At 42.1% G+C, this 24,159-nt stretch overlaps 1 protein-coding gene across 8 annotated transcripts in view; it reads left to right on the top strand.

Moving 5' to 3' along the window:
- ncor2 (nuclear receptor corepressor 2) overlaps positions 1–24,159 on the top strand; it is a 123,051-nt gene that overhangs the window by 40,773 nt on the left and 58,119 nt on the right. For 5 of the 8 annotated variants that reach the window (XM_010895066.5, XM_010895067.5, XM_020052544.3 and 2 more), the window contains exons 4-5: positions 7,065–7,242; positions 21,768–21,956. In XM_010895066.5, the coding sequence (XP_010893368.2) occupies positions 7,065–7,242; positions 21,768–21,956 (367 nt within the window). The remainder of the gene's footprint in view (positions 1–7,064; positions 7,243–21,767; positions 21,957–24,159) is intronic. The other 3 variants (XM_020052543.3, XM_020052542.3, XM_020052546.3) reach the window with 1 other exon arrangement.

Below are 24,159 nucleotides of genomic sequence, written 5' to 3'. Positions count from 1 at the left end.
TCTCGAATGACTGACACTATTAATTTTTGTCATTGGTATGAACGGCAGCAGACTTTTAATATCACTGACTGTTCATATGCTATGCATTCGTGAATGTCATTGATACAGTATCTATCAATATAGGTGACGATAGTGATGGCCATTTCGAGTAGTAGGATATTATGCTAGCAGCGCTAACTCAGATTAAATTTTTCGAAATAAAAGCTGTCATTGAAATATATAAGGTAATATAGTTAACAATCTAGTCTGTACATTTTATGTTTAATGTCCGTTCCAATGTTATTCTTGTCTGTTCTTTTTCGAAGACTGGGTTAACTATATTGCCATTTTATAAAGAATGTGAATGCTGCCTGCTTAATATCCTGCTGTTAGGTGACGATAACAGACTTTTTTGTCAAGTGAGAAGACGAGAGAATCGTGTAGCCAGCGAAGTGTTTGTCTATCCTGAACAAATCCTAATATCTACCATAACTTTTCTAATTTAGGCTTCCAATTACGTAGCTACTGAAGGTTGTAGCCAGCAAAGCTTTTGTCTGTGTTGAACACATCCCCAGGCATAATATGTTTATCAGTGATTGGAGGCGAACGCGGGATCTGTTGTTCTGTAGTCCGCGTCTCAAACCACTACGCTATTTAACGAGGGTCGTCAGTCGGGTCTTGTGAGGTGAGTGACATTCGCTCTTCTATGCTGGCTCCGCTTACACGGTCTGGCAAAAAGCAAATCCATGTCATGTTTTGAGCCTGGTCTTCCATATTTAACATGAATCTTTAGTAATCTTCTATGTTATGCAAGCTACAGGGTTTCCAGTGCAGTTCATAGCCTTAATTCTAAGAGAAGCTCTCATATAAGCAATATTTGTATTGTTACTATATCGACATAGAATCTGAATCAAATTGTGACCTTGTGAATTGGGAGATTAGTGCCGATACCCAGCCCTAATATATACATACATACTGTACGTACGTACGTATGTACGTACGTACATACATACATGCATACAGGGAGAATCATACTGAGACCAGTGTCACAGCAATAAAAACATATCCAGAATTCACTGACTTATCACACTTTAGGAATAGCAATTACATTTACTGTGAAGCGGTCACTTAATGGTTACTTGAACTGTTTTATTGGCACCAAGCCTTTAACTTTAAGGCCTTCTGCATTCTGAGAGTGGTGGCATAGTAGTTAAAATAACTTTTACCTCTCAATTCCCTTGCACTATCTCTAGCACTAGCCCGTCAAGTGAGCGTGTTTCATAACTGGGAAGAGGTTTTTGCAGAACAGCCTTATCAAATGTTAATTGGAGTTTACAAAACAGTTGCTGAAACAGGCGTGCTGTATATAGGACATGATATATGCACACCTTTAACAAGTAATTCAAATACTGGGTTATATTTTATGCAAACAATAGTGATGTTATGTTTGTATGTGACTTGGCCACAAGCATATCTTCCTGAGCATATTCCTGAGCACATTTATATCCACAAGTAAATGGTAGTAGATTCCTATGAATGCGTTTGCATAAAAAGGCAGTTAATTGTTCCCAGGTTGTAACTCTGAATAAGAGTGTGTTTTTAGTCAGCTTACATGTTAAAGTAAGTGGGTTAATCAGATAATTATTGATTTCATAACTGGGTATCATTGTACATTTGTTTGGTGTTTCTCTTGAGCAACAGTTATTGTCAACATTTTCCTGCCCCACTGAAAATGGCAATTATAACTCGTTTTCATTCGATTTATGAACCAATTATTCCTGTTTTTGATAGCACCAACGGTTATCTAGCAAAATGTATAAGGATGTCCAAGAAACGATGACACAGCCTCCTGACCCTCCTTGTTTTTCTCCATTGTCTCCATCCTTGCGTCCACAGCTTCATCTATAAATAACTCAGAATTTTCAGAACATTCTATTAGTTCTAAGATTTAGCCGATCACTGTAGCTATTTTCTGAAAATGGATGTGTTTTGTTGCCAACAAACCTGCAGGTCACTAAACTGACACTGTTTTCAAGACCTGTTTGCTATATTCCCTAAACAGAGCAGTGTTCTCAGTCAGTATACTTTTCATGTCTTTTTCTCTGTAGTTATATACATTAGTAGCCGAAAGCGCTGCAGGTGCCCAATTGTAGACTTGTCGGCTGTGTGTTTCATGTGTCGGAGGTTGTACAAGTTCGCCAGGTTTTGTCAGCCTCTGCCTTTTATGGACGTTCCTTCAAAACAAAATGAGACCTTTGGCCATGCTGTGATTGGGCAACCTGTTGATTTAGCTGAAAACGCTTATTGATTATAAACCTGTCTGACGCGTCTGAACCTAGATGTGTATTATGAATGCGCTTTCCACCAGTACCGGTGGCAAGATAACAGATGAGAACCTTGTAAAATGTGAAGTATCTGGTGAACTCCAGATATTCACAAAATATTTTAACACCTTTGGTGTTTCTTCTGTTAAGGGTAAGATGTGGGCCATTTTACCTGGTTTTAGTTATCTGATACTTGAACTGTTGATGTTTTGCTTGATTTATTATGAGTCATTATAATATAATAATCTTCCATTTGCTTCATCCTTTTTGCTAAACAAAGCCACAAATCGATGTGATTGGTATTCGCCTGGTGGTTGTTGCTTAAAATGTACCTATAGTGGGACATGGCTATAATTTTCTGTAGCTAATATGGTCTTCACTCAATCATCCACATATAATCACATCATATATCTCACCCCTGGTTGAAAATGGAATGAAAACCAAATTGTCTGTAGTTGGTGTGACAGCAGTGTGTGTAGAAATGAGATTCTCCAAACACAGAGGAGCGAAGGATGTCAGACCCAAAGACAACCTGACTATAAGCAAACATAGCTGAACATACACTAAAAACCAAACCATTATTATAATAGTAAGGTAGGGTGATATGCAATTGGAACATTTCATGCTAAAACATGCATTGAGATTAGTCAAATTGAGGTGATATTTTGTTCACTGTAGGTTATTAGGTCATGTAGAAGCCATCTTCCCTATTTTGGGAGATGTTGAGTTTGCTGAGTAGAAGGGTAATCTAGGGCCCGTTTTTTTCGGTTAAAGTTTTTCTGAATTCAGTGTTTTACGATTTACGCTCATTTTATCATTTTAAAGAGTTTCTAATAATGTGAATGAATAAAACTTAAACAATTTAATAAGAAATACATTTTCAATGATGTAACACATTTTATCAAGGCAAATTATTGACACGATATAGGCTAGATACAGCGATAGATGGCGAGGCAGACTGTTGCTTACATTATGCAATGCTGTATTTCACTACAATAGCTCATCGTTTGGAATACCACAAATTGCATAATTCGCATTCCGATAATTCAAATAAAAAAAATTGTATGTAGGCTCTTGTGCTTGTAATGGTTGTTTGAAGAGGTGTGCTCTGGCTCACACAGTGCTTTTCCTTGGTCATTTGAAGAGGCATGCTCTGGCTCACACAGTGCTTTTCCTTGGTCATTTGAAGAGGCATGCTCTGGCTAACACAGTGCTTTTCTTCACATGGGCTTTAGACTGTGGTTATCATGTATTTTTACAGGCCCAATCAATAGTATGTTGACAGAATAGGCAAAACAGTGTATGGCCTGACTCATACTGCTCCTTGGGGTATTGCTTGGCTTTGAATTTTGGGGTTAGGGACAAATATATATATATAAAAAAAGGCCAACTTTGCTGACAATTATTAAATATTTTAGGTTGAAACAAAGATTTGGCCTGTTTTCTATTTTATTAGTTTTTTTAATCAATTTCAGCCATATTACAGTTGATTACATTTTTATTACAAAATTCTGCTATTCTGCTGCGTTTTCTGCATTGCTGAAATTACAGGGCCCTATTAATCTTATTTTTATTTCTCTGTATTGTCTTTTCATTCCTAATCTCTGTCCCTGCCATGGAGCTCCTCCTCCTGGCCCGCTCTCTATCCCAACCTCCCCTGCTTTCTGCGCAGCTGCTCCTCAGGGGGACGGTGGTGGAGAGATTGGCAGAGACACAAACGCATAGTGCTTCCAGGATAACACCGCCCTATCGGCACGCATCATCTGTACTCATAATGGGACCTGAGCCAGTGACAGACTAATCGAGCCGTTGTAGTCCCCTCCTCCCCTGCTGACACACACACGCACGCACGCACACGCGCGCACACTCCTGACAAATCCTCCCCCGGGAATCAGATTATGTTGCGGAGGGCAAAAGAGAGGGAGGGTGAGAAAGATGAGGGAGGTGTGTATCTGTGTGTGTCACGGATCTTGATGATGTGATTACGTAGGTGCCAAGCCTCTATGTATGTCCGAGAACATGTGTGTCTGAAAACAGACTGGGGGGCGGGCAGGGCTTTTATGCACCATCAGAAGAATACAGGATTTTAATTGCAACACTGTTTAAGGATCATGCACGTAAACCTATGTAACTAATTTGAGTCCTGCCACCCTATGACACCTTTTACATGCAGATTCAGCATTGCATAATACGTAAGTAATCTGTCATCCCTCCTTGCCGTCTGGTCACTGGGGAGATGGTTGGTGGTTATAGTACTGCTGGCACCCTATAAGACAAAATGTTTCTTTGTCCTGGCATTCAAAGAAACCACACAACCCATATGCTTACCTACAAATTCAGGGCAGGATTTAGAAAGTCATGGCCTCATAGAGAGACTTTCTTTACAAATTACATTAACCTCCATCTAGTGAAATGAAAATGCAAAGCCTTTAATTTAGCAAAACATTGATGCAAACTTCTTGATCCGTGTACAAATTCAGCTGTTACCGTGATCATTCTATTTGCTGTGTTTTGACCAGTGTTTTACTGTGTATGCTGCCTTTTTGGTCAGGGCTCACTTGACCAGTGGGACCTCTGGTTCAACACACACAGAAAAAAAATGCTTAGTGTTTGAATTCCTTCAGTTTGATGAAGGCATATAGCGTGTATGGGTCTTAAACCTTACAACCTGTTAGAGGCCAGCCCCCCTTCAACCGTGACTTTGGTAATGGAATTGTTAGCATTCCAAGCCACCCGACTCAGTTCTGGTTCTGTGGTGCTGTAGAGGGAACGAGGCTGCCGGGGGTGTCACATGGTCTTTGGCGCCTGTGTGTGGCCTAGTGACTGGTGGCCCTTGGACAATGCGAATGCTCAACAGAAACAAATGTAAATGCCCTATAAGGCTTTAATCAGTTTAAACGTGTCTGAGTGAAGTCCAGTAATATATGTAACATAAATGTGTTACTGTGTCGTCTGAGTCATGGGCACTGCTTGAAATGTCTGGAGCTCATTGGCACTCTAAAGGCACAAGTTATATTTAAGGTATCTTTGCTCTGAAGCTTTTTTCCATTCGCCTTGTATTTGTGTGCAGACCTCAATGGAATGCCAAGGCCTATACAGTCAATTGGGATGGGACCAAAAGGCCCTAAGTGAATCGAGCAGCAAGTGGGCTTGTTTTTCATGCAGTATCCTCTGTTTAGACCGCTCAGCCAGCTGGGGTTAGCAATGGATTAGTTCATCATTACAGTCATGTTGTCAGAGACCACCACCCGAGGACCACTATCTGCTTTTAGTGTTTCATGGATTGTCACTTTCATGTAGCAGAGTGCTGTTTCTCAAGTGATGGAGCACATCCACTTTATGGTGGAGCTGGTGGAGCTCTTAGGGACCGCGTGACAGGGAGAAATCTCTAACAAAAAACATTGTTCAGCACAATGACCATGAATAACTCAATATTACTGGAATATATCATATAATACATAAGAGGACAACAATGTCAGAGCTTTTATTTACCTACCCTTTAACGTCCCAGGAGGGCTTTTTATTTGATACCCCTAATGTTTTTGAAGAGCAGAAGGGAACAAAAAGGGGCCCCAAACTGTGCCTGGGAGGGATGCACACTCACAGGCCAATGTTTTACGAAACTCCACCCAAGTTATAGCAGCTCCGTCCATTATCCTGAATCAGCTAATCAAATTCAAATCTAAGATCTCGCTAAAGTATACCCTATTTTACTGGTTTGTTATCAGGAGGCAGCTGTTAGCTAGATTGAGTCCCAAGCTGACAAGGTGAAACATTTTCAATTAGTGCCTGAACATAGCAGTTACCTGAAATGTGTGATCCACTTTGGTTGAGACTGTCTGCTACCTGCCTATCAACATGTACATGTAAAATGTTACATTTTAAAGTAAAAATGAGTCAACATATTAGCTGTTTAATTTAGGGTTAAGGATAGGGTTTGTTTTCTCAAGTGCTTACACGTTTCATATTTAAATTGATGATGCAGAGAAATGGGCGGGTGTCTTAAACCTGGGCATACGTCTTAAACATCGACCTGTGAGGTAGCTAGTGTCTCCCAGGCACAGTTCAGAGAGATATAACCTGTAATATCCATGGAGGGCTTTTCTTTTCAGACTCCTAATGTCTATGGGGAGTTTTATTTCCTCTCTCCTAATGTCTATGGGGAGTTTTATTTCCTCTCTCCTAATGTCTATGGGGAGTTTTATTTCCTCTCTCCTAATGTCTATGGGGAGTTTTATTTCCTCTCTCCTAATGTCTATGGGGAGTTTTATTTCCTCTCTCCTAATGTCTATGGGGAGTTTTATTTCCTCTCTCCTAATGTCTATGGGGAGTTTTATTTCCTCTCTCCTAATGTCTATGGGGAGTTTTATTTCCTCTCTCCTAATGTCTATGGGGAGTTTTATTTCCTCTCTCCTAATGTCTATGGGGAGTTTTATTTCCTCTCTCCTAATGTCTATGGGGAGTTTTATTTCCTCTCTCCTAATGTCTATGGGGAGTTTTATTTCCTCTCTCCTAATGTCTATGGGGAGTTTTATTTCCTCTCTCCTAATGTCTATGGGGAGTTTTATTTCCTCTCTCCTAATGTCTATGGGGGGCTTTTTTCCCCACCTATTAACGTTGAACTTGATGTGTGAACTTGCATTTCAATATACTGCTTTAAACAAAATACTGAGCACAGAGCTGTCATGGCAAAGGTTTTCCTGCTTAATGACCTGCTACAGTTCTTAACCTGTGTTCTCTCCCTGTGCTTTCTCCCTACAGAAGTCAGGAGCAACACATCCGCTATGAACACATCTACCTGCCCGAGCCAAACAACCAATCAGAGGTGGAATATGCTGAGATTAAGCGCCCACGTCTAGACATGGGGGCAGAGTCTCTCATGAGGCTCTCAGCCCACCGCCCTCAACTTCCTCTGGGAGGGACTGAGGACATGTCAAAGGTCAGTCTTCATTACCTGACCACGGGATGTTTTTGAAATCTTCTCAGTGATGTTAATGTGCATATCCTAATTATATTTTGGGGCTCTGAAATTCAGCATCTGGGTAATGGTGGCATGTCAAAGGTTACTGTTTCATTACTGACTTGACTCCTGCTTGAATTGGTCTGCTGATTGGTCTGTTCAAAGTGCTCATTTGGATGGGACAGCTTTCTCCTGTAATGACCTTTGTCCTGGCTGGCTGAGGTTAAGTGGTTATTTAACGAAGCTTCAGCAAAGCAAGTTTACATCAGTCAACAGGCTACTGAGCAGTGGGCCACAGGGCAGACAGAGGCCCAACACACGGTCAGACAGTGTTCTTTGTAAATTAGACAGGTGGTAATAATGTTTGGTCTTTGTGTATATTTCTGTATGGTATTACGTTGTATCCCCTCCAAAGGTGTCCTACTGTAAAGCTGTGTAGACTTACATGCAGGTAGGTCTGGTGGTGCTATGCAGCAGATAACGATAGGGAAGATTTCCTTTTCTACTCCACTTCGAGTCATGCGCTGAGCGGTCTGCTCTAACTGGTCCAGTGCTGCTGCAGGGTTAGTGGCTGGGCCATGTGGGTGGAATGTTAGCTGTCTCTGGGAGTGAGTCCCATGATTGGGGCTTGGGACACCCTGTGTGTTCCAGTTACTGTTTCTAGGTCACAGGCTTAGTGGAAGGTTGTGGCGTTCAGTCCCCTTCAGCTGTGGTGTACACAGTGGACGGTTCTTCTGCTCATCAACACAGCGTTACGCCTGGGAAGTGGTTCTGAAAAGGCTCTGCAGGAATGATGGCTCCTACTGATACTCAACCATCTGGCCTCTTTGGAAGTGTATTAATCAGCATAGTGCTCAAGGAACAACGGTTGTACACCCACACCTGCTTGGTTTAAATATAGTCATTTTGGCTTTCTTGGTGATCTTTTCTGTATTATTCATAATTAAGAATACATTTAGTGTATTTTGTATGATGGGCAGACATGGGTGGCCGTGCCTCTAGTGAAATGAGCACACTGTAGGGAGTGTTAGTCAGCGTTGCTCTGCTCTGGCTAGAAATGCCAAGGGAGGTTGGATACAAATTAGCTTGACATATTTTGGTATTTGGTGTGTCTTAAAAGATGGCAGTTTATTGATTTTATTTCTTTGGCAAACACATATCCAGAGCAGCTTATAAAAACAATTTGAGTTTGGTGTCTTGCTCAAGGACACATCATATATTTCATTTGTTGGTTCAGGGATTTTAACCAGTGACTTTTCTGTTAGTCATCAAATACTGTCCTTTGCCCCATGTCCTGTATGCACACAGTATACATACAAATATACACATACACACACTGCGGTTTGTGGTATAACCCAGTTTTCTTATGCCTGTATTACTTTTTTTTAGGTCTACTCTTGTTTCGAAAAGTGTTACATTAACCTCATGTGACAGCAGTCTCTCGACAGCCAACACTCATCACATTAGCGCTCCATCACTCTAGAATTCTGTCAATAAAGATCATGAACCTCACTGAGCTGTCGTCGTTGCCAAGTATTTGAGTGCACCATGCGTTTGTACCATTATGAACTGTCCGGACTCACCATATCTGAATTCTGATTGAACAATGCGAATACGAATGTCAATCCAATCGGCAGGATCACACTGAACAGTAATACTCAAGTGAAGCCTTCAGGCTAGAGATGGTGCTTTGCCTCATTGAGGCTGTTTGACATGTGCATTTTGAAGGTGCTATTGTAGGTTGTCCTGTCTGTTTTACATGTCGAAGACTGAAAATCCTGAACCTTTTTTAATATTGATTTTTGACTGCTGCTTGAGAATTTGTATGCTTTTGGACTTTTTCACAGGTCTGTATGTGCTCTGTTTGTGTCTGTGTACACTGTTATTGCATTTGAATTTTCATCATGCTGGTTGTGCTCAGTTGCTCCGGAACACAGTCTTTATTATTATGACACCGGTATTTTAAATAAGAAACATTAACGAAAGGGCTAAATCAACAAATTAACATACAAATCAATGAGAATGCTGTGAGGATGCTACCATATTGCAAGTGCAAATTAGGCCGTCAGTGGAACAACAGCCTAATAAAAATCAATAATGCTTAAATGATCAGTTTGTTTTAGCCTAGCGTACCAATTGACAGGGTGTAGCCGTAAACAAAATCAAATCAAACAAATTACTTCGTTTGACCTATAGCCTAAAATGAACACAATCAATACTACTCAGAACTATTCCCTTAGTGCAAATAATGGACCCTTCCCAAATGCCCCTTCAAGAGTGGGAATCTGTTTATAACTGAGCCGCGGCAGTTTTGTGGTGGTACACTATTTGCGACAGCCCTACCGCGGAGCAAAAGGGAACCCGTGGGCGTTTATTTAAATAAAAGCCACATTCAGAAACAAGGGAGAAGAAAAAAAGAAGTCCCCAGAATACAGGAGCATAGACCTTGGCATCTCTCCTTGTAGGCTGCGTCGCCCTCTCTCTCTGCTTAAAGAAACATATTCCAGCAGAGTCTACATCCAGATCCAAAAACTCTCTGGGCGTCTCTCTTTCTGCCCGTCTTGATGAGCCCTTATTGTCTGCAGGCAAGCCTGGTCAGGGCTTTTGGCAGCGTTCAGAAAACCCAAACCTTCTCCTTCAGTGGCACGGCATGGCGCATATATTCTTCTGTTGAACAGGGAGGTTTTGTACATGACCGGTTGCTTTGCGGGCTTAGCTCTGGCCTGCCTCTGTGGACACGGATCGCACCCGTTACTGTGTGAGTTCATGCTGATTGGCAGCGTGTCCCACTGGGGCATCCTGGGTATTATTAGATGCCACCACGATGAGAAGAATGAGGAGGGCATGTCTGACTGTGCCTTACATGAAGAGCACCAGGGAATGTGAGGTAGCTGTGAAACAGACAATTAATAAATAATGGTGTTGACGCCCTAGAATAGAAAGGCCTCTCTCAGGATGAAGGAACCATCGCAGAGGGGGATGACAGTGGCAGCATCACAGGGAACAGTTTAACTACTGCTAGTCTTCTGAGATGTTCCTGACACAGTACAGAGGACTTGACACTGCTACAAGCCAACCAGCCAAGGAACGGTAAATAGATGTACCAATAAAGGAAAGTGCTAAATACCCACATTCTGAGCTAACGGGAATAGTCAGGAACACTAGTAATTCCATCCCCTTGGGGGCTGTAAACCTATTATATAAGTGCTGTCAGATGCAATCACTGTATGGAAAGACCGTGTAAACAGAGAGGGGAATGAAGAGGTGAAGGACAAGTACAGAAAAAGGGGAATGAAGAATGTAAAGTTGAAGGACAACTACAGCGGGAGGCCAAATAAAGCAAAGAGGGGTAGGAGTAGAGGAAAGTGGCGAGCAGACTAGAATAGATATACAGTGCCCTGGGAAAGTATTCAGATCCCTTCCTTTTCTAAAAATGTTGCCGTCAGTCTAGTCACTCTGCACCTTATAATAACAAAGCAGAGATGAGAAGTTTCCCTCTAGCATGATGCTCCCACTACCATGCTTCACCGTAGGGATGCTATTAGCCTGTTAATTAGCGGTTCCTTGTTTTCACCAGGTGTGGCACTTAGTATTCAGGACTAATACTTTCGTCAGATTAGACCAGAGGGGTCTTTTCCCTCATGCACTCCTTCAAGCATGTGTTTATTGTTGCCTTTTACTCAGGAGTGGCTTCCGTCGGGACACACTGCTATAAAGGCCTGATTGGTGGAATGCGACAGATGCTTGTCCTTATTGCAGATTCTCATATATCTGCGGAGAAACTGAAACTCGATTCAAGCGGCCACTTCCATGACCACAGCCCTTCTTGCTTGTTTACTTAGTTTGGTAGTACAGCCAGGTCTAGGAAGAGTGTTAGTGGTTACAAACTTCTTTCATTTCACAGTGATGGAACCTGAGCTCCTGGGAATTTCTATGCTTTAGCATTTTTTTTTTAATAACCTTCCTCAGATCCATGACTCAACATGATCACAGAGGTCTACGGAATGTTCCTTGCATTTCATGAGTTTGTTTTTGCTCTGACATTCTTTGTGAAGTGAAGGACCTTATAAACAAGTCTGTGCCTTTCGAAATCATGTCCAGTCAATTGAATTTGCCACAGATAGACTTCAGTCAACTTCATGAGACATCTCAAGGATGATCACAGGATGTATCCAATCTCAATATGGAGTGCCATGGCAAAAGGTCATGTTCAATAAATCTAGACAAATTTCTGAAAAAAAAAAGTTTCTTTTTATTATGTTGATGTCGGTAACAATATATTTATTCATTTTTATTCACTCCATAAAAAACAACATGTGGGGACAATAAGGAGGACTGAAGACCTGTAAAACCAGCAGTCTGTCTTCTGTAACGTTATAGCACAGGCCTTTTCTCTACAATAACACACTCATCAGTATCATTCATCTGTTAGGGATAGTCATTACAGTGAATTAATTTGCTTGTGATATTAGTTATACCACATTTTGAAGTATCAATAGATTATCTTTACAAAGAGCGCATGGAGTGAAATGTCATTATGAACTGTTACTCTGTTTAATCATTTATTTTTGTGGTACTACTTTTTGTTAACTACTGATGGGGAAAAAATTGGGGAAAAAGTGAATTCAGGATTTCTTATGCCTAAACTGTGAAGACAGGCTGCTTTTTTATCATTGCTATGCAATAGCTGCTAAAATATAGGGTTAAACGTTTAGAAGAGCAAATCCCTTATATTTCTGTATGATGGTGTTACAATTGTGCTTTCATTTGATTGCTACTGTTGAAAAGGTTTTCGAGGTGTTAACCACCTGAATTAATGACTTAAACATTAATCATTGAATACATCAGTTCTTTTTACATGTTGTATTTGTTAAATGGGGTGACAGGCCAGTAATGTTTGGGAACCCCTGGACTAGATTCATGGAGGTTAGTCTTCTATCTTTGGGATGAGGTGTGTGCATGCAGAGAATGACCTTCCATGAGTATAGGCATGCGGTCGAAGTTTTGATCCTGCTGAGGCTGGAAGGTCATTCTTCACACCTCTGAGCTGTGACTTTATCAAATGTCCATGCGTGCCACACTCTGCCCTCACCACTCTGACTTTTGGACTGACCTGTCAGTTTGACAGAGATAGTTATGCTGTTGTGGAAACCCAAAGACCTTTCATGACAGACTGAATCACTGGGGTGTTCGGAAGGTCCAAAGTCCATGCCCGACTACCAGCTTCAAGGTCAAGGCTGTACATGCGCCCTAGACACCGTTCCACTACAATTTCATGTCTGCTGGCCAGTCATGAAGTACAGTGGTCTCTGTTGTTTGCCATAGTAAGTGTCTCTGTCACTCTCTGACTTCCAAAACACCTACGAACTTGAAAACAGCATGATGTTTCCCCTGATTGTGTTTTGGGGCGTACATACTGTGTACAGCTTATATTCACTCAGTCTCATGCCTGCAGCACACACAGTCTGAAGTTAGTGAGAGGAGTGAGTGATTTTAGCCAGGGTATGTGATCTGCAGTGGGCACAGGCTTAACGTGGGGGAAGAATCTTTTCACGCTCTGCTAGCAGCATGTGGATGTGTTGTTCTTCACAAGTACTGAGGACAGTCATGGACTGTCTAGACACAGTGGGGGCCTAGACACTAGAATGCCCAGGAGAACATAACCTTCTTTTTGATAGATAGCCCCCTCACCAGTTGAAAGCCCCCTGACAAAACACCTTAATGTTTAACACAAAGTCCTTGAGCTAACTCTTGAATAAGAGGTTACCAAGCTTTTTCTAATCCTGCTCTATTTATTTTTTCATTGAAATTAGATATTAAGATGTTAAAGAATGATTCAATATAAAATCATGATAAAAACAACTATGATTTGAGGATTTTCCATAAGTGAGTTGACTATATGCATTTACATTTTGATTCCAGAAGCAGTCAAGATCTTATACAGCAGCCTACAATAAGTAATTTTCTGGTTTGAAGAATTTAGCTACAATGTGTGTAATGGTCAGGTTTGACATTTTAAATTGAATGCCTCTTTAAAACATTCCTATAAATTGTAAAAGGTGTTGAGGATAGAAGGCGGTTATTGGCACAGAGTAAAAAACAAATTCAGATTTTAAAATTGGGATATTTGTTTAATCTATCCTGATTTATTTATTTTAACAGTTGGCCTGTTACTTAAGCTTGATTTGGATATATTTGGGGGGGATTTCCTAGAAGCATTAACAATGTTTTATTTTCTGGTGGAATTCTTAATAAAAGGTAGTAGTAGAATTAGCATACAGAAATCAGAGATGGTGGTAGTCATTTGTTTTTAGCTCTAACACTGCCTACAAAAATTCACTTTTTAGGATAGATGGTTTAAGTAAGGGAGTAATGGAGTAATGTAAAGCTACAGTGGAGTGGCAAAGGAATCAAAAGGTAAACACCCTTGATTGAATCTAAAAGCAAAATAAAGCAAAAATAGGGTGCAGTGCATGAATTGAAGATTGCTGTCACAGACCTGAAATTTGTTCCATTAGTTCTACATACCAAGCACTACACCTGATTAACCTGGCAAAAAAACATGGTACAGCTCATCACATGGCTGCTGCACCATCCTGACAGTGAAGCATGGTGTTGGGAGCGTCATGCTATGGGCATGCTTCTCAGCAGCAGGGACTGAGAGACTGGTTAGTGTTTAAGGAAGGAGCAAACAGGGAAAAATACAGTGTGTTTCTTGAAGAAAACCTAATCCACAGTGCACAGGAGGTTTCATCACGGCCATGAGGCACCCAGGGAAGACATGCTGGAGTGGCTATGGGACAACTTTTTGAATATCCTTGACTGAACCTGCCAAATCTCAAACTTGAACTTGTTCACAGTTCATTCACGTTCCCCATCCAATCTGACAGAGCTTGAAAGGTTCCACAAGGAAGAATGGGAGAAACTGTCCAAATCCAGTTGGTAGAGGCATAAGACTGGAAGCTGTAATTGCTGCCAAAGGCGCATCTTCAAAGTACTGAATAAAGGGTCTGTATACTTGAATATGAGAGATTTCTGTTTTGTTAATTCTTAAAATGTTTTTTCACTTTCATTGTGGGGTTTTATATGTAGATTTATTGCATAGATAAATTAATATCAATTATAAATCAATTTGATAAAACAAAAAATGGGGAGAAATGCGGGGTCTGCATACTTTCCAAAGGTGCTGTATACATGTTCTTTTTTTGTTTGTTTGGAGTCAGCCTTCATCTGTCTGTGTGATGTCTTTCTGTGGATGACTCAAGGAGCTTGGGGCATCTTCATCCCAGACCCAGCCAGTCCTGTCCACCCCCATCCTGTGACATTTCAGCTGCAGCAGGTCTAGAGTGCAGCTAGACCCAGCCTGAGCCTGCCTCTCTTAGATTAGCCGAGTTATATAACTCTCATTAGAGCAGTTTAAAAATAGCACAGATCAAAACCCAAGCTGGATAACGCACTCATTTACTGAAATAGTCTCTATACACACACCACAAGATCAAAAATAAATAAATAAATCACAAATGATTCTTATCTCTCTCTCTGGTTCTGTCTTTGTCTTTCTTCCCTAGCTTGGTGTCTTGCTTATGTCATCATTGGCCATGATTAGTGTTTGCAGTAGTATAACCATCAAATACTGCCCACTCAATGCTTGTAAAATGCTACGCTACACCGAACAATTATGGACTCCAATCCTCTTTGCCTGTCCCTACTGTAACACAACACATAAAGAACACTATGTAGTGAGCGCACCTCGCCTGGTGACATTGTTATTCCTCAGAGAAGCAGAGCCTGTAAGCAGACCAGGCACAAAGCAAAGGCATCTGTAATACCACTGGGACCACTAGACCATGTTGCTAAGTATGCTTCTCAGGCGCCAAGGAACTCCGCAACTGGTGGTCACCAAACCCTTTCACTCAGCCTCCCTTTTTGGGAATATCCTGCTTTTCACCTGACCGTTAGGATTTTCCAATTGGTTTTCCGAACATACAGTGGGGAGAACAAATATTTGATACACTGCCAATTTTGCAGGTTTTCCCACTTACAAAGCATGTAGAAGTCTGTTCTTTTTTATCATAGGTACTCTTCAACTGTGAGCGACGGAATCTAAAACAAAAATCCATAAAATCACATTGTATGATTTTTAAGTAATTAATAAACTTTTGTTTGCAATTATAGCGATCATACGTTTCCTGTAGTTCTTGACCAGGTTTGCACACCCTGCAGCAGGGATTTTGTCCCACTCCTCCATACAGACCTTCTTCAGATCCTTCAGGTTTCGGGGCTGTCGCTGGGCAATACAGACTTTCAGCTCCCTCCAAAGATTTTCTATTGGGCTCAGGTCTGGAGACTGGCTAGGCCACTCCAGAACCTTGAGATGCTTCTTACGGAGCCACTCCTTAGTTACCCTGACTGTGTGTTTCTGGTCGTTGTCATGCTGGAAGCCCCAGCCACGACCCATCCTCAATGCCCTTACTGAGGGAAGGAGGTTGTTGGCCAAGATCTCGCGATACATGGCCCCATCCATCCTCCCCTCAATACTGTGCAGTCGTCCTGTCCCCTTTGCAGAAAAGCATCCCCAAAGAATGATGTTTCCACCTCTGTTTCACGGTTGGGATGGTGTTCTTGGGGTTGTACTCATCCTTCTTCTTCCTTCAAACACGGCAAGTGGAGTTTAGACCAAAAAGCTAAATTTGTGTCTCATCAGACCACATGACCTTCTCCCATTCCTCCTCTGGATCATCCAGATGGTCATTGGCAAACTTCACATGGGCCTGGACATGCTCTGGCTTGAGCAGGGGTACCTTGCGTGCGCTGCAGGATTTTAATCCATGAAGGCGTAGTGTGTTACTAATGGTTTTCTTTGAGACTGTGGTCCCAGCTCTCTTCAGGTCATTGACCAGGTCCTGCCGTGTAGTTCTGGGCCGATCCCTCACCTTTCTCATGATCATCGATGCCCCACGAGGTGAGATCTTGCATGGAGCCCCAGACCGAGGGAGATTGACCGTCATCTTGAACGTCTTCCATTTTCTAATAACTGAGCCAACAGTTGTTGCCTTCTCACCAAGCTGCTTGCCTATTGTCCTGTAGCCCATCCCAGCCTTGTGCAGGTCTACAATTTTATCCCTGATGTCCTTACACAGCTCTCTGGTCTTGGCCATTGTGGAAAGGTCTATTTGAGTGTGTGGACAGGTGTTTTTTATACAGGTAACGAGTTCAAACAGGTGCAGGTACTATAGGTAATGAGTGGAGAACCAGAGGGCTTCTTAAAGGATAAACGAACCGGTCTGTGAGAGCCGGAATTCTTACTGGTTGGTAGGTGATCAAATACTTATGTCATGCAATAAAATGCATATTAATTATTTAAAAATCATACAATGTGATTTTCTGGATTTTTGAAGTGTACCAATGATAACAATTACCGACCTCTACATGCTTTGTAAGTAGGTAAACCTGCAGAATCGGTAGTGTATCAAATACTTGTTCTCCCTACTGTAGCGCTGTCTCATCATTATTCAATGGCTTGAATAGTCAGAGGGGTTTCCTAGCCAGAAAACATTCCTGTTTAGGCAGCTATCATGCATAACTGGATATTTTCTCTCAATGAAAAGGCCTTTTGGACCAGCTTTGTAGGAAGACTACTCTGGATAGGCATTGACCGCTAAACAGGTCATTTTGTAATTTATATCACCTGGTGAATCCATTCCATATTTTCACATTTTACACTTAAAATGAATAAAATGATAGTACAGCTGATTTTATCAGAATATCTTAATGCTTGAATTCAACTCATCCATGTATTTATGAACATGTTGCTTTGGATTAAAGCATGTGCTAAATGACTTAAATGTAAATTATATCTGGATAATTTCCAGATTATAATAATTTTGTTGTAACAATAATTACATAAGAGAGTTACATCTAAAATGCTGAATGAGTGAGCAATCTTTGCAGCGTTATTGTTCTTAGCTCCATGGGTAAATTATCCAAATTGCACAAAACTAACTTAAAACACATCTATACATTTCTAGAAATTACAATTGACATTTTTCTCCAGATATAGTCCCAAGCAACAACAACAGGGGAGAAAAAAAACTATGGGAATTATGGGTTGTGACTAATTTGGTTCCAGAAACAGAACCAGTTGAGAATCAGTGGTCCGTATTCGCCAAGTGTCTCATTTGGGATGACAGCACCAGAACGCTAATGCAGTCCTCTGGGTAATAAAGCCGGAGTCTCTTAGGCACTAGACACACTAATGAATCCAAAATCAAACTGCATGCAAAACTCTGTCCATTCTAAGATGGAACTGATCTGACCAAACCATTTGTTCTATGTGGTTTAACAGATAACCATCTATGACACTCCACTTTAGAATGTATCATGGGCCAAGCCTTCGGTACACATACCTGAAAGGGATATGGGTTATGTTCGTGGACCCAAACATACATGAAGGGCAAAAAAGAATGCAGAATTCTCACTCTAAATTAAAACAGGTAATTTGATCCCAGGGTAAAAATCTCATCATTGCAGCTCCTGATTAATGTTAATCACTTTAGAATTGGCAGCTCCCAATTATGTATGCTTCTCCACCCACTCCCTGCCCTTTCCCTCTCAGATACTTTACAAGCCCTCCAATCTGTGAACCTACTTAGACCAAATAAAAAGTTGCAGTCTCTAATTCATTCTCTAATTCAAATGTATGAATATGAATAACATTCGCACTTGTAATGTGATATTTCCCATAAGTTGAGTAGTTTAGTAGACTATATTGCATTGTAGCAGATCACGCCTACTGCCTGAGATTCCGATCAGGCCCTGCTCTCTACACATGGACCAATTTCACAGACTCTCAACATTAGCAGCTTCCTATCCTTCTTACAGTGGGGAGAACAAGTATTTGACACACTGCCGATTTTGCAGGTTTTCATACTTAAATCATGTAGAGGCCTGTAATTTTTTATCATAGGTACTCTTCAACTGTGATAGCCGGTATCTAAAACAAAAATACAGACAATCACATTGCATGACTTTTCAATCATTAATTTACATTTGACGTAAGTATTTGATCACCTACCAACCAGTAAGAATTCCGGCTCTCACAGACCTGTTAGTTTTTTATTTAAGATGCCCTCCTGTTCTCCACTCATTATCTGTATTAACTGCACCTGTTTGAACTTGTTACCTGTATAAAAGACACCTGTCCACACACTCAATCAAAAAGACTCCAACCTCTCCACAATGGCCAAGACCAGAGAGCTGTGTAAGGACATCAGGGATACAATTGTAGACCTGCACAAGGCTGAGAAGGCAACAACTGTTGGCGCAATTATTAGAAAATGGAAGAAGTTCAAGATGACGGTCAATCTCCCTCGGTCTGGGGCTGCATGCAACATCTCACCTCGTGGGGCATCGATGATCATGAGAAAGGTGAGGGATCAGCCCAGAACTACACGGCAGGACCTGGTCAATGACCTGAAGAGAGCTGGGACCACAGTCTAAAAAAAAACATTAGTAACACACTACGCCTTCATGGATTAAAATCCTGCAGCGCACGCAAGGTCCCCCTGTTCAAGCCAGCGCATGTCCAGGCCCATGTGAAGTTTGCCAATGACCATCTGGATGATCCAGAGGAGGAATGGGAGAAGGTCATGTGGTCTGATGAGACAAAAATAGAGCTTTTTGTCGACGACTGCACCGTATTGAGGGGAGGATGGCTGGGGCCATGTATTGCGAGATCTTGGCCAACAACCTCCTTCCCTCAGTAAGGGCATTGAAAATGGGTCGTGGCTGGGTCTTCCAGCATGACAACGACCAGAAACACACAGCCAGGGCAACTAAGGAGTGGCTCCATAAGAAGCATCTCAAGGTCCTGGAGTGGCCTAGCCAGTCTCCAGACCTGAACCCAATAAAAAATCTTTGGAGGGAGCTGAAAGTCTGTATTGCCCAGCAACAGCCCTGAAACCTGAAGGATCTGGAGAAGGTCTGTATGGAGGAGTGGGCCAAAATCCCTGCTGCAGTGTGTGCAAACCTGGTCAAGAACTACAGGAAACGTATGATCTCTGTAATTGCAAACAAAGGTTTCTGTACCAAATATTAAGTTCTGCTTTTCTGAAGTATCAAATATTTATGTCATGCAATAAAATGCTAATTAATTAGTTAAAAATCATACAATGTGATTTTTTGTTTAGGTTCTGTCACTCACCGTTGAAGAGTACCTATGATAAAAATTACAGACTTGTACATGCTTTGTAAGTGGGAAAACCTGCAAAATCGGCAGTGTATCAAATACTTGTTCTCCCCACTGTAAGTTGACAGCATGGATGCAATAATTTGGCACCTGGCTAGTGTTCAGATTTTTGTGTGGATTTTGAACAAGAAACTTAGTCTTATGAAGTTAACAAAGCTCTCCCTCACTACCTGCTATCAACTCTTTTCTTTCTGTCTGGAATAACTATTTCAATTAGGAATTGACCGCCCATAGAACTAGTGCCCATCACATCTAGCTTGTATCACTAGGTCGTTCCGCCTAAATTCGTGGGAGGAGCCCATTGGCTAACTTTGTTCTTCGTAGATTATATGCGTTAAACCCCATGTTTTCTGCTGGGGAGATTCTCTATCAAAAATGTTTGCCTTGTTTCTGATTGAGTCATTTTTTTATTGCCAGACCGAGTAATTGGAGCCAGCCTAGGAGAGCAAATGTCTCTTACCGACTGACTGTTCGACTGACCGACTGAATGACTACCCATGTTAAATAGCTCTACCCATGTTAAATATGTGATGACTCCCATCACAGTCATGACACATGCCTTAGGGTTTGTTCAGGACAGACAAAAACTTTACTGGCTACACGATTCACTTGTCGTTTCACTTGACAAAAAAGTCAGTTATCGTCACCTATATTAATAGATAGTGTATCAATGTAATTCACAAATGGCTAATAAGATGTTTAAATGGCAAGTGGCAAAAGCCATACAGTTCATAGATGCTATTTGTGATGGAGGTAAACTTAATATGAAACATTACTCAGTTTAACACCATGTGTAATGGTGTCTAGCGAAATATTAATGGCTAATAAGCTTTTAAAACGGCCAGTTCCAAAAGCCATACAGTTCATAGATGCTATTTGTGGTGGAGGTAAACTTAATATGAAATGTTACTCAGTTTAACACCATGCGTAATGGTGTCCTGCGGCCATCACTACTTATTGCGGGCCGGCTGAATTTGGCTTGCCTGGTTTCTTGTTTGAAAAGCAGGGCTTTAATACAATTTGGGCGACTAGCTTAAGAATTTCTAAGGCAGACAAAACCTTGAAGTATACCTAAAGACAGATATGGAAGATCCAGACTCCTATACATGTACACACGCGCACGCACACACACACACACACACACACACTAGGGCTGTCAACGAATATTCTAAATTCGAATATAAATTTGAATATTCTTAAAAAAACAAATTACGAAGGTTAAAATTAATATTAGAATAAAAGAAAACATTTGAAAGAAAAACTGCTTTGCGAGTGGGCACGCTAGCGCGCCTGATTGCAGTTAGTTTTTTTTTTCCTGTTTTTTTTTAATACAAGCGCCAAGAATGTAAGTAGCCTTTTTTTTTTTTTTAACACACTTTATTTTTTATGAACCTCAGGGTAAAAGTTCTTTGTCACATTTCTCGGAATTGTGTGCCTCATTTTATTTAACGTGTGTATATATAGGCAACTGTGAAACTTCAATTAATGTTAATAATATTTGTTTCAATCACTGAATGAAGCCTGCTATATTTGGGACAATAGACGCAACCTTAAATTGCTTGCTCAAAACTCTTGATCAGCACTCAAAATGTGTTTATTGTTGTTATTTTTAAACTGTTATGCTCACAGCCGGACATTGTGCAGAGTGTGAGGACGAGAGAGAGAAAGTGCTCGCGTGAGGTCTGCGGTCTTGGTCATCATTTGATTTACTTGTTTTTGTGTAGGTTATACGTTGTCAAATATGTTTAAACTTAACTACTTGTATAGGTAATCTATTCATGTCTCTTTATATACATTTTTTCTTGGTATTGACGTAATGAACGTCATTGTCAAAATGCCCATGCGCAACCAGATGTTCGAATATTGTGTTCTTTTAGAGGGAATATTCGAACGTCATTTTTGAGCAATTTTGACAGCCCTAACACACACACACACACACACACACACACACACACACACACACACACACACACACACAGGGTAGAGCAACTCAGAGAAAGAGGCCCCATGTCATTGTTGCCTCTAAACCAGTAAGTGAATTAGGGTGTGCTGTCTAGAGTTTCTGTCTAATTGATGGCCACAATGGAAACATATAAGCAGATGAGTCTCTTCCCTGTCTGTGTTCATGCCCTTCTAGAGGTTCCAGTTTTAACAGAGTACTGTGTGAGGCTATTCTGTTTGCCAAGCCTAGTGATGAATGTATTAATTTAGCTAAGCTACTGGTGACATTATTGTACAACACTGTTTACCAATCCAGGACCGGGGCAGCTCCATGGGGAAGCTGGAACCCATTTCCCCTGCCAGCCCAGCACAGATGGACCCTGACTTGGACCTGGTACCTGCCCGCTTCTCCAAGGAGGAGCTCATCCAGAACATGGACCGTGTGGACCGGGAGATTACCATGGTGGAGCAGCAGATCGGCAAGCTACGCAAGAAACAGGTACAGGTACCGTACAACCATGAGTTCGAATTCCCTTTTTCCCCATGCCTGGGCTCCTTCCTGCCCAGGGTTCTCATTATTGTGTGCTGAATAACAGTTTGTACAACCAGGAATCTACAGTGGGTCCTTTATCTTCCCAGGATGGCCTGAGGTTTGCCACAATGTCATTCCTTTTCAATGAGCCTGAATGTTCCTGTGACCTTGTGTGGCCTGTTGACTGTCAACTTCTTTGACCCTTCCAGCTGTATTTTTATGTTTTATGTTTCAGTATGTGGTTAAATCCACTATCATTGCTTGTGTTTGCGCCGTAAAGCCCATAGTCCATCCATGGCTTTGTTGCTGTAATTATTCGACTGAGCGGTTGTATTTAGGGCTCAGTAAACCCGCTGTAGAGCTCTGCTTCCAGGCAGCTGCCTTCTTTTCCTTCCTTCCTCTCATCTTTTTTATTTTTTTATTTATTTTGTGTTTTTTTTAGGAGAAAAGTAGGTAAAAAATATATATGGCCGTAAATAACAGCTCCCCCCGGGGGAGCGGAGGATTATGGCGGAGGTTTTGTGACTGGTAAACCACTCATATTCCTTCCTAGCCGCCTTCCTCTTGGCTGCCTGCCACGTCATGCTTTATAGAGGAGCTCTATGGCGCGGCTCCCTTATTCACAGGCCTCTCTGCTGCCCAACCCCCACCCCACACACACAACAGCATGCCTGACATCTCTAGCGCGCACCACCACCCCCTTCTCACGTTCTCATCTTTGGCTGGCACTCGGAATGCTTCATCATAAATCTAAGCCACCTGCAGCCTATGGCACGGTCCACTGGGCGGGCGGTGGGGGTGGGGGTGTGCTATGGAGATGGGAGCGAAGTGGTAAATGATTGAGAGAGTAAGCTCTGCTACCTAGAAAAATAAATCAAGCCCACCCAACCCCCTTTTCCCTCAACGCACTCGTGTTTTTTTTTTTTTTATGGATGTTTTTTTTTTTTTAACAGTGCGCCCCCTTCCCCCCACCTTAGTGCTTTCCTTTGCTCCGCTCTCTCCAAGCATTAAAACATCTGGAGCAATTAAGTGGTGCGGTAAAACTTTATTTAAAGAGTTCTGTCAGAGAGGGGGTGGGCGGGGCTCAAGTTCCAAGCAGGCTGTGTTGTGTCGGCCTGGCTCCGGACGGCTGGTTTATTTTATTTTACTCTGCGGTGGGTTTGAGAAGAGCAGGGGGTTCTGGGAATGTGCATGTATTCCTCCCCAGATGCTTATCCGGCCTGATCAGGGGTACAGGATGATCCATCAGGCGCGCTCTTCCCTGGAAGCTCTGGAGGCCTCGGGTCACCTCTCTCCCCCTGCTGAAGTCCTGGCCCAGGCTTCCCTCTGGGTCAGTGGGTCACCTCTCTCCCCCTGCTGAGGTCCTGGCCCAGGCTTCCCTCTGGGTGAGGGGGTCATCTCTTTTCCCCTGCTTAGTTCCTGGCCCAGGCTTCCCTCTGGGTAAGGGGGTCACCTCTCTCCCCCTGCTGAGGTCCTGGCCCTGGCTTCCCTCTGGGTGAGGGGGTCACATCTTTCCCCCTGCTGAGGTCCTGGTCCTGGCTTCCCTCTGGGTGAGGGGGTCGGCTCCCTACACAGTGAGGCAGCTTCATCACAGGCCACCAGCACCACACCCAGTCTATCTGCTCTCATTGCTCCACTTACCAGGTCATCACTTACCAGGTCATTTCTTCTAATTTCTTCTCAGTTACCTGGATAAATAATATAAAAAATAAAGCCAAAATGTAATTCTGGTTAGACCCTGCGGCCATAATGTCCCAGCTAAATGTGAGTGTGTTCTCGGTCAACTTCCCATTAAGAGGGAAAGCCATAGCTTATAAAACAGATCGTATTGTGTGATTGCTTCATTCGCTCTATCCTGTGGCCTGTTTTGCTGTTATTATCACCAAAATGTTTATTGGCCATAGAGGACTGGAGAACTCTAGTACGGGATAATTGTTCTCCTATGAGATGGTTAGTCTGGTCAGGGTTACACTCTCGTCTCTGGCATGGTGCCTGGCTGGCTCTGTTTACACCATGTTGTGGTAACTCTGATTAACTGGACCCAGAGGACTCCATAGCTATTACTGCTAATAGGACAGTTAGGATCATCACTGCTGGAGATGAGCAAAGCAGGGGGAGGGGGTCACACAGACACATGCGCACACATACATACGCGCACTGCCTGAGTAACCTGTCT

This window comes from Esox lucius, chromosome 13, assembly GCF_011004845.1.
Source record: "Esox lucius isolate fEsoLuc1 chromosome 13, fEsoLuc1.pri, whole genome shotgun sequence".
NCBI classification, from domain to species: Eukaryota; Metazoa; Chordata; class Actinopteri; order Esociformes; family Esocidae; genus Esox; species Esox lucius.
This window is presented reverse-complemented; position numbering and strand designations above follow the sequence as displayed.